The sequence below is a fragment of the Ictidomys tridecemlineatus genome, chromosome 11 (assembly GCF_052094955.1).
Source record: "Ictidomys tridecemlineatus isolate mIctTri1 chromosome 11, mIctTri1.hap1, whole genome shotgun sequence".
Classification (NCBI taxonomy): domain Eukaryota; kingdom Metazoa; phylum Chordata; class Mammalia; order Rodentia; family Sciuridae; genus Ictidomys; species Ictidomys tridecemlineatus.
In genome coordinates, this window is record NC_135487.1 from 40,643,425 (window position 1) to 40,654,982 (window position 11,558).

Consider the following 11,558-nt stretch of genomic DNA (forward strand, 5'->3'; position numbering starts at 1 on the left):
TACGGAGCTGCTGGGATTACAGGCATGTGCCACCATGCCTGTCTCAGTTCTATGAATTCTTATAACAGTTCCCATGCTAATTTTTCTACTCCAAGTTAAGAGTGAGATAAGAAATATTACTTCATTTCAGAAAGTAAAAAACTGACATGAACTAAGAGACACAGGCAAAGGCAGATTTTAACTTTTTGATTCAATGTTGATTTGATTTGTTATAGTATAGGACAAAGAGCCCTTAACTAGCAGTTAGAAAATATGAGTGTTAGTTGATTTTGTCAGCTGTTTCTCTGTATGATTTTAAGCAAGTCATTTTACCTGTGATCATTTGTTTTCTCATCTTTACAGTAGGGTTGAAAATACTTCTTTGGATTTCTTATTTCCCAATTGAATAACATAGTATATGAAATTATAAAGTCTTATACAAACATATAACATATGCATATACATGAATGTAGGTTTATGTATATGTGTGTATAAATATACACTCCAATACTTTTCAATATTAGCCAAGCTGAGAGCAGTGGTTCACGCCTGTAACTTCAGGTACTAGAGAGGCTAAGACAGGAGGATCACAAGTTCAAGGCCAGCCTCAGCAAATTAGTGAGGCCCTGTCTCAAAAAATAAAAAGGATTGGTGATGTAACACAGTTGAAAGCCCCTTGGGTTCAATTCCTAGTATTAAAAAAAAAAAATTAGCCAAGTTTAACTAATATTTGATGTTCTAACTCTGTTAAACTTTTTTTTTTAATATTTATTTTTTAGTTCTCAGCGGACACAACATCTTTATTTTATTTATATGTGATGCTGAGGACCAAACCCAGTGACCTGCGCATGCCAGGCGAGTGTGCTACCGCTTGAGCAACATCCCCAGCCCCTCTGTTAAACTTTTAAGGCTCTATGGAATAAAAGATGAACAAGACATAGATTTTGATTCCTAGGAATTTACAGTTGAGAGAGGAGAAAAACATTAAAAATAAACAATTACACAAAAAGGAATAAGAAAGATACTAGAAGTATACACCAAATGCTATTAGAGTCCACAAAGAGATAAAGTTATCCTACCTGAGGGGAAAGGAGCAGAAAGGAGATGGCAACTAAAGTTGAAAGAAGAGGTCAATTTGCTAGCAGTTTGTCTAGACATGTAGTCTTCATAATAGAACACAAAGAATCCAACATCTCTATCTTACGACCAGCTCTGCCTCCAATAATTAAAGCTGGTATTTAACATATTTACACCTCTCTTACCACAAGTTTAAATGAAGGGCTTAGACAAGATGAACTCATAAGTTCTTCCAGCTCTAAAATTACATGATTCTGTGAGTTAAACTCTGGTGATTATACACAAACCAAGGAATACAACTCAAGACAGTAAAGAAATAAGTAGAACTCCTTAAAAAAGGAGTTCTCCCATTTTAGTTCTTGGAATTAAGACTCTGAGAATAGTATTTATCTCTACCGAGAATGATTTTAGACCTGTTAAAGAGTGGAAACTGGAATGATATCAAGAAGCTGAGAAACAAACAATGCAGGAGCAATAAATAGCATGAAGGGAAACATTCATTTCAGCAAAGATGTCACTTGGGCCAGTAAGGAAATAGGGAGCAGATAGGAAGCTATGTTTACATTTATATTTCCAAGAAAAATTTGGAATAAAAACAAACAAAACTAGACATAAAAATTTACACATTCATAAAATGAAGTTGTTGTTTGCCTTGGTAAACAAAATTATAAAAAAGTCCTATTGTTGGGGGTGTAGCTCAGTAGCAGAGCATTTGCCTACCATGCACAATGCCCTGGGTTCCATCCCTGGCACTAGAAAAATAATGATAAATAATAATAGTAATAATAAATTTAAACACCTCTTTGTATAAAGAGGTCCATTTAGGAATTATAAAAGAAAAGGATCAAAAACTTAAATATCTACATATGAATTAGTTGCAGGAATGATGACAAAGGTGGATACTACCAGGAAATCTGGTTTATCAAACACTTATTAAACTATATTTAACAACACTAATTGTACACACATAGTCCCAGTACCACAGGGGTTCACTAGCCCAATAGAAAGACTTCAAGTGAGACAGTATAGTAACTCTTACCCATCAATGATATTTTCAGGTGGGTGTTTTTCATCACTTGATGTAGCTAAAACCACTTCAGACCCTTCAGAGCTCAAACAAAGATCAAATTGTCTCATCTTCAAGTGTTAAACCTGCAAATAATAAAATAAAAAATAAAAAAGCAACTCCTTGATTCTCTTAGCTTCGTCTAAAAAAGGAAAGAGAAGGAAAGCCTGTTGCGTAGCATACTGTTTAACCATCAAGCAATTCAACAAGTGGGAGGGACTCCAGTGTTTGTTTATATAAGTAAACTTCTGACCTCAACTCTGTTCTACAAAATGTCTTTTGACTCCTAAACTGACATCATTTCTCTGCTCCAATAATTACATGGAAACTGTTAACAAGTCAGGGAGACATAAATTAGTGGAAGTTGTTGATAGTTATACTTCTGAAATTAAAAAAAAAAAAAACCTGGAAGATAAAAACAGATTTTATAACTGTTTATCCATATATGTTTTTCTTTTTTTGGGGGGTGGAGTACCAGGGATTGAACTCAAGCACTCGACCACTGAGCCACATTTTGTATTTTTATTTAGAGACAGGGTCTCACTGAGTTATTTAGTGCCTCGCTTTTTGCTGAGGCTGTCTTTGAACTCACGATCCTCCTGCCTCAGCCTCCTGAGCCGCTGATTACAGGCATTCGCCACTGCGCCTGGCCATGTATTGTTTTTTGTTGGTTGGTTTGATTGGCTTGGTTTTGGTACAAGAGTTTACTATCCTGCTTAATTTTTTGTCATTGGACTATACCATAATACAGAAAAGTGCACACATCATAAACATATAGCTCAATAAAATTTCATGAATAAACGCAACTAGATAAAGAAATAGAACACTCGAGAAGCCTTTCTCACCCCCACCCCTTAAGAATTACCAACCCTCTTGCCTTCCCATAAGTAACCAATACTAAAGATTAACTTTGCCCAAAATATATGTACATGAAATCACAGTTAATACTGGCTTTCCCTGCTTCCCTCATTATTGTTTGTGAGATGTATCAATGTCCTATATAACAGAGACTAGCTACAGAGGCAACTCAGCCCTTACTCAGTACAACTCTGTATGAGATCAAAGAAACTAGCCCTTGTGAAGCTTCACAGGAAACTGAGTATGAGCTGAAAAGCAAAGACAGGTTTCTTTGGTCTCAGGTACTTAGACACCAAAGCCCTCAAGAAGGAGGGAATTAATCTCATTCTCAGTTATTATGAAATCAGAGTCAACTAAAACTATTTAAATCTGCAACTTGATCTACACCCAAAATAATTTATAGCTAGACTGAATTGGTTTACCCCTCATCCTCACTACTAGATTAAAGAAAGATTGGGTTTTCTCTCTAGGGAAGAAAAGGAGTGGGGGAAACCAATCCCCAAACATTATCTGTTTCAGTCTCTACTATTATTTAAAATGCAATATTAAACAAAGCCATTAGAAGCAAATCTATAGGTAACTAAGTGCTGGAATGACCCAGGTGCTAATTTTCATTAGCAAACATAAAATATTATATATCTGTTAGAGAGAAGATAGACCAATGAGTGAACAGAAGCAGCACCTTAGCAGGAAATGGAGACTCAAAAATGGAAAACCTAGAGCTTAAAATACAGCATCTTGGGCTGGGGATGTGGCTCAAGCGGTAGCGCGATTGCCTGGCATGCGCACGGCAATAAAGATGTTGTGTCTGCGGAAAACTAAAAAAAAAAAAAAAATATTAAAAAAATTCTCTCTCTCTCTCAAAAAAATGAAATAAAATACAGCATCTAAAATATTCATTAGTTAGGTGAAATAGTTGATAGGATCTAGCCTAAGAATGGGATTGGTGAACCTAAAGATGGATTCAGGGGCTGTAGGCCTTGCTCACTAATAGAGCACTTGCCTAGTATCCTGTTGAGACTCTCTTACGACCAGCTCTGCCTCCAATAATTAAAGCTGGTATTTAACATATTTACATATTACACATATTAACATATATACACCTCTCTTACCACTCCTCTGCACAACCAAAAAAAAAAAAAAAGTCAATAGAAATTATCCAAAATAAAACAAAAAAAAATTTAAAAATTAAGATAACAGAATAGAATATTAGATATCCTTTAAATAGTATTAAACTATTAAAGATACTGTTTGGCCCTTTACAGATGCAGACTGAAATATATGTAATTGAATTCCCAAGAGAAGAGAAAGTGAATGGTGTAGAAGAATATGATGAAGAGAGATGGTTCAAAATTTCTCCAAATCTATAAAAGACATAAATCCACAAATCTAAAACTCAGGAACCCACGCTATATAAATACAAAGATTCCACCTAGGCAAAACATAGTTAATTGCTGAAAATTAAAGAGAAGAAATTAAAAGCAGTCAGATTTGGGGCTGGGCTTATAGCTCAGTGGCAGAGCACTTGCCTCATCCATTTGAGGCACTGGGTTTGATCCTCAGCACCACATAAAAATAAACAAAATAAAATAAAGATATTATGTCCGTCTTTAAAAAAAAAAAAAAAACGCAGTCAGATTTTGTAGAACAGTTAAGAATTAAAATTAGGGGTTGAGGCAGTAGCTCAGTGGCAGAGCACTTGCCTGGCCTGTGAGCGGCACTGGTTAGATCCTCAGCATTACATAAAAAAAAATATATATATATATACATATATATATATAAATAAGCAAAGATATTGTGTGTCCATCTACAACTAAAACAATATTTAAAAAAAAAAAGAATTAAAATTAAAGGGCTGGGGTTGTAGCTCAGTTGTAGAGCACTTGCCTAGCATGTGTGAGGCCCTGGGTTCAATCCTCAAAGGGGAATTTTTTTTTTCAATTTTCATCAGAAATAATGCAGACCAAAAGAAAATGGAATGGCATTTTTGAAGTCCTGAAAAAACCCTACAGAATTCCATATCTAGCAAAAAATGTTCTAAAGGCAAATTAAAGGTATTTTTAGATAAAAACTGAGTATATATCAGTAGACCTATACTATTGGAAAAATTAAAGAAGTTCATTAGGCTAAAGGTAAATGATTCCATAGTTACATTCTGGGTCCAAGGGAAGGAATAAAGAGCATTATAAATGGAAAAAATATCGTTAATATAAGTGTATATTCTTAAAATAAATTTATAATGTACTGGGGCTGGCAGTATAGCTCAGTGGTAGGGTGCTTGCCTAGCATATGCAAGGCCCTGGGTTTAATGATATCCAGTACCAGAAAAAAGAACTGGACTACTGTCTGGGTCTAAAGAAGAAAAATTAAAAATATTATCAATGAATGGTGGGGATTTAACAGATGCAGAAGTAAAGGCAAGGGGGAAGGTAAGTGAAAGTACTTATAAGAGTATTTTAGTAAAGTTCTTACACTGAACATGATGTCATAGAATATTAACTCAAAGTAGACTAGATGTTAAAGATGCATGTTATAATCCTGGAATTAGAATAAAGTAACTGCTAAAAAAAAAAAAAAAGCAATATAAGAGAACCATTATGGTTTGGATATGGTTTCTCCCTCAAAGATTCATGTGCTGGAAGCTTGGTCCTTAACAACATAACAACACAACTCTGAAAGGGGCAGAGGTTGGGGGTGCGGGTGGGGTCCAAATGTCGTGGCACATGCCTAAAATTTTACCCAGCAACTCAGAAGGTTAAGACAGAAGGATTACAAATTCATGGCCAACCTGAGAAACTTAAGTGAAACCCTGTCTCAAAATTTTAAAAAGGACTAGAGATGTAATTCAGTGGTAGAGCATCCCTGGGTCTGATGCTAGTGTTAAAAAAATAAAAATTAAAAAGTGGGACCTTTAAGAGGTGGAACCTATTGGGAGGTGATTAGGTCATAGCTGCCTTTGTAAAGGAATTAATGCTGGTATTGTAATAGAGTGGGTTAGGTCTCATAGGAGTCAATTAGTTTTCTGGGAACTCAAGTTATTATAAAAGAATAGTCATGTTCTCCATCCTTGCTTCCTTTCTTGCCATGTGACCTCTCTTTCTCCCATATGCTATCCTCAAGGATGCCATCACCAGAGCCTGGCAGATGCCAGTGCATGCTCTTGGTCCTCCAGAACTGTGAACTAAATAAAATTTTTCTTTACAAATTACTCAGCTTCATGTATTTTGTTACAGAAACACAAAATGGACTAAGATAAATGTCAACAGAAGAGAAAGTCTGGAATACCATAAAAATAATTAATCTGGAAAAAAGTAAAAAGGAACATAAGAATAAGAACAAATAGGACAGGAAAAAAAATATCAAGAACACAGAACTTAATTAAGTACAAATATATGTTTTCCTGCTAAATATTAATAAACTAAGCATTAGATTATTTTACTGAATTAAAAAAAAAAACACAACCAATTGTTTTTGAGCACAGGAGCACCCTACCACTAATATACATCCCCAGTCCCTTTTATTTTGAGATATGGTCTCATTAAGTTGCCTAGGCTGGCTTCTAGGCAACTTGTGGTCCTCTGCCTCAGCCTTCTGAGTCACTGGGACTATAGGCATGTACCACCATGTCCGGCTTAAGATACATATTATTAATATAAAGATGCAGACTGAGGGCCGGGTTGTGGCTCAGTGTAGAACACTTGCCTAGCATGTGCGAGGCCCTGAGTTCAATCCTCAGTACCACATAAAAATAAATAAATAAAATAAAAGTATTGTGTCCAACTACAACTAAAAAATAAATATTAAAAAAAAGATGCAGACTGAAAGCAAAAATGATCAAGTTTAATATTTGACATGGTAAATTCCTCTACTTAATTATCAACATCGGTTTGGTCCTATACTTTGTACCTAGCTTATTAGAAACAATTTTCTTAAACTACATGAAAATTTTGAGATTAGATAGCAATTCAATTAAATTATAGATTAATTTGGGGAGAAGAGACATGTTAATGATAATCAGTGCCCTGAATCTAGCATATCTCTTCATTTATTAAAAAATTTTTAAAAAATAATTCTCCAAATATATGTCTCTTTTGTTAGATATACTCTTAGACACCTTATAGTTTTTCCTTCTATTGAAGTGGGATTTTTTTTTTCTTTTTTGGTATCGGGGATTGAACTCAGGGGAACATAACTATTGAGTCACATCCCAGCTTTTTTGTATTTTCATTTTGAGACAGGGTCTCACTGAATTGCTTAGTACCTCGCTAAGTTGCTGAGATTGGCTCACGATCCTCCTGCCTCAGCCACCCGAGCCATTGAGATTATAGGCATGTACCACTGTGCCCAGCTACATAAGTGGGATCTTTTTAAAAATAACATTTATTCTTGACTATACAATGGGTATTTCTTTCTTTCTTTCTTTCTTTTTTTTTTTTTTTGCAGTGTTATGGATGGAACCCAGGCCTTATACATGGTAGATAACACTTTCCCACTGAGCTATGTCCTCAGCTCTTTTTTTTTTTTTTTAGAGAGTGAGAGAGAGGAGAGAGACAGAGAGAGAGAGAGAGAGAGAGAGAGAGAGAGAGAGAGAATTTTTAATATTTATTTTTTAGTTCTCGGCGGACACAACATCTTTGTTGGTATGTGGTGCTGAGGATCGAACCCGGGCCGCACGCATGCCAGGCGAGCGCGCTACCGCTTGAGCCACATCCCCAGCCCTGTCCTCAGCTCTATAAGAAATATTTCTTAACATTTCATCATGAAATGTGTGTCATGTACACTGTGGTTTTTGTTAGATATTATTAAGTAAACAGAAATTTCCTTCTCCTTGTTTGTTGTTGTTTTTTTTTTCTATTAAATATGAGTAAGAATTGAGCTTTACCAAATACTCCTCTATATCTACGAAAATAATCATAATAGATTTTTCTACAGATCATTAATGTGATCAATTAAGAAAATTTCTATCGTTATAGCATCCCCAGTTCCTGGCACAAATTCTATCTACATGTCTATGGTGCATTATTATTTTTACAGTTAAATTCAGTTTCCTAGTATTATATTTCAAATTTTTGCAAATATATTGTTAAGATTATATTGGCCTATAATTTTTCCTTTAGTTCATATGTCTTTGGAATGAAGATTGAATTCCAAAGAAATCAGAGAGCTTTGCTTTCTTTTTCTAATTGTTGGAACAATTTATATAAGTCTGATCTTGTATACCTGGTGAAGTGTTCATAGCATAATTTTTGACAATTCAAATTTAATAGATCTCTTCAGGTTTTCTATACCCTGAGTCAATTTTAGTCAGTTGTATTAATTATTGATAATTTGTATTTCATAAGAGATCTAGTTCTTCTTAGTTTTTATTTTATTATAATAGAAAGTAAAGCCCACTTTCTATCTTAGTTTTAAAATCTAGTAGTAATAGTAATAAAAGCTGGGTCACACTGGTCAAGAAAAAAAGAGATTCTAAGCCAGGTGCAGTGGCACATGGCTGTAATCCCAGTGACTCAGGAGACTGAGGCAGGAGGATCTCCAGTTCAAAACCAGACTCAGCAATTTAGCAAGGCCCTAAGCAACTTAGTGAGACCCTGATTCTAAATAAAAAATAAAAATGGATGGGGATGTGACTCAGTGGTTGAGTGCCCCTGGGTCGAATCTCTTATACAAAAAAAAAAATACACATATATGTATATATAGATATGAATATATGTATACACATACACAGACACACACAGACCAGACTGGGGTGGGAAATATGGATTATAGGACAGGCTGCACTTTAGGTAAGTTTCTTATAACTTTTTGAGTGGCTGTACTCAAAATAATAATGACTATTAGAACAAAATAAACTTGTGGAAGACTTTTATCCTTTTAAGAATTTTAACTAAGGGTACAAAAATATGCTTATCAATTCTACAGACAATAACAAAGATGGGGTATCAGCTAATATAGCAGATGATGCAACTGACCCTCAAAGAGAAGTGATCAGGATTTGGGGGGTGTATCTCAGTAGTAGAGCATATGTAAGTAATGTGTGAGTCCCTGGGTTAAATCCCTAGAGCACGTCTGTGCATGCATACACATACATTCACACACACACACACACACACACCCCACACACACACACAGAGAATAGACACAAGAGCAAGCTAGAAAGATGTGTGGCAATGAATTATAAGTTAAAGGTAATCATAAAGGCTTATACTTAAGTCTTAAAAAATTAGTCCTACAAGATCAGGGGTTAGCAAACTACTGCTTTTAAGTCAAATCTAGCTTGCCACCTATTTTTTTTTTTTATGATCATGAATAGTTTTATTAGAACATGGCTGTTCTCATTCTTTTACATATTGTCTATGATTACTTTTGTGCTATAGTACAGCTGAATACCTGTGACAGACTATAAGACCAATAAAGACTAAAATAATGTTTGGCCCTTTAAAAAAAGTTTGCTGATCCTTGATTAAGATGTATAAAACTTATTGGCTTCATTGATCATAAAGCCAATGACAATAACAGTGTACTATATCTATCTCCAAAGGTAAAGAAATGCTATCTTCAATTATTGAATAGGGCTTGAGGATGCAGCTCAGTGGCAGAGCCTTTGCCTAGCACATGAGCCCTTGGTTTGATCCTCAGCATTGTCAAAAAAAAAAAAAAAAAAAAGGTAAGGAAATACTATATTCGGTCAAAATTTCTGAATACAAGCTAAGGCCCTTTTAAACCAAGGGCCAGGCACCATGCTAGTAATGAAAAGATGCATACAACCTAAGTTACCGAGACTTGTCTGTCTTCAAGCTGAGTCAAGGAAGATGGACAAATATGCAATTAATAATACAATGCCATGTTCTAATATAGTGTGACCCACACAGAATAGTTATTCTATATGTGAGAAGAGTTTGGGTTTTTTTTTTTGGTACTGGAGACTAAACACAGGACATTTTACCACTGAGTTCCTCAGCCCTTTCTTTTTTGAGATAGTCATGCTAAATCGTGGAAGCTGACCTTGATCCCGTCATCCTCCTGCCTCAGCCTCCTGACTCTCTGGGATTACCCTTGTGATGGACTTGTTTCCTTAAAAAAAAAAAACTTAATTCAACTTTTACTATCTGAATTCATTTGAATGTGTTCAAACAAGTGAACATAGTAAAGCGTGTATTCTTCATTTCTTATGTAGACCAAAATGTACAAGGAATTATATTTATGAATTAGAAAAGAGTTACATTTTAGGAAAATGCATCTGGAATTCACATGTATATTAAGTAGATAAATGGGATAGGGTGTATTCTTCAAATGTTCAGTTCTTTGCTTACTCCACATTCTTAATTATCTAAGTTGTCTGAAGGAAGCAAACAATATCCTTTGATTCCCTGTTTTGGAAAAATTGCTTAAATAACAAGAAAGAAAGGGAGGGGGCTGAGTTCCCTTTAAGTTTCTTTTGTTACAATTCAGGAGAAAGACAAACCAATTCCAAAAAACCCTCAAGGAACAACAGTATGTTGTTCTCCCAATTCCACGGTGCAGGTTTAAGATCTCCATACTGAGATGCCTTGCTCTAAATAAACACGTATTTCTTCAGGGCCTCAGTTCACCGAATGTGGGAGGTGCACTCCAGGATGCCATCCTTCTCATTTTTATAATCGCTAACTTTGGACTTCCCTGCTTTACCCTAAACCTTGGCAACTGGTTTCACCTGGAGTTTCACATGCCCTTTCCGTGCATCCAGTCTCCCGGAGGCCAGGACCTGTTGCTAGAAAGGCAGGAATCAGCCCTGGACACAAAGCTCACATCCATCCCAAGCCTCTGACTCAGTCCCTTCCCAGGTGACATAAAATACATTAATTGAGCCCGCCTTGATAGTAAATACAATTTATAACTACATGGGTTATGTTGCAGCTACATTTTAAGTTTAGGCAGATTCATTAACTTCGATTTGCAATCAGTTTTCCCTTTGGGAGCCAAAGCACTACTTCAAACCTCAAAAAGGTCCGCCCCGGGCCAAGCGGGGAGCACAGGCCGGCGTCAGACGCCTTCAGGAGGCTACCCCTCAGCGCCGCCCGCCACACTCCCGCACCTTCCACGCCGCGACTCCGCACCAACCCCCCCCGAGCTCGCTCCCTTCGCGCCAGCATCCCTTCCGTCCGCCTAGCCCGCCAGACTCCCACCTCCCCCGGTGCCGGCCTACTCCACCCCGCTGACTCGCTCGCCTGGGCCTCAAGGTAGCTCCGGGCGTACCGATGGTCCCGCTTGGGATTTCCCCCGCGCCCTGCTCGGGGCGCCCCGGCGGAGTCCCGGCCACGCGCTCAGCACTACTCAAAGCGCCCCACCCGTCAGCTTCCCTGCAAACTCGCCGGCCCAGCTGCGTAATCCCGCCCGAGCGCCTTTCCCCAGGCCTAACCTCCCCTAGCTCAGCTCGGCTCAGCCCAGCTGGCCCGCAGGACCGCAGGACCCAGGAGACCGGCCCTCACGCGGGCACGCACGCGCAGTGCCCAGCCCTGCCGGCTCCCAGCCCCAAGCCCTCAGGTCGCTAGCCCGGCTTCCAGGCCCAGCCCCGCCTCCAGGCCGGCCCCGCCCTAGG

At 37.4% G+C, this 11,558-nt stretch overlaps 1 protein-coding gene across 13 annotated transcripts in view; it reads right to left on the reverse strand.

Moving 5' to 3' along the window:
* Ift25 (intraflagellar transport 25) overlaps positions 1–11,558 on the reverse strand; it is a 28,192-nt gene that overhangs the window by 16,336 nt on the left and 298 nt on the right. For 4 of the 13 annotated variants that reach the window (XM_078026302.1, XM_040288709.2, XM_005326040.5 and 1 more), the window contains exons 1-2: positions 11,379–11,535; positions 2,096–2,208 (exon numbers count right to left, since the gene is read on the reverse strand). In XM_078026302.1, the coding sequence (XP_077882428.1) occupies positions 2,096–2,193 (98 nt within the window). In that variant the 5' untranslated portion in view covers positions 2,194–2,208; positions 11,379–11,535. The other 9 variants (XM_040288704.2, XM_021726830.2, XM_078026301.1 and 6 more) reach the window with 9 other exon arrangements.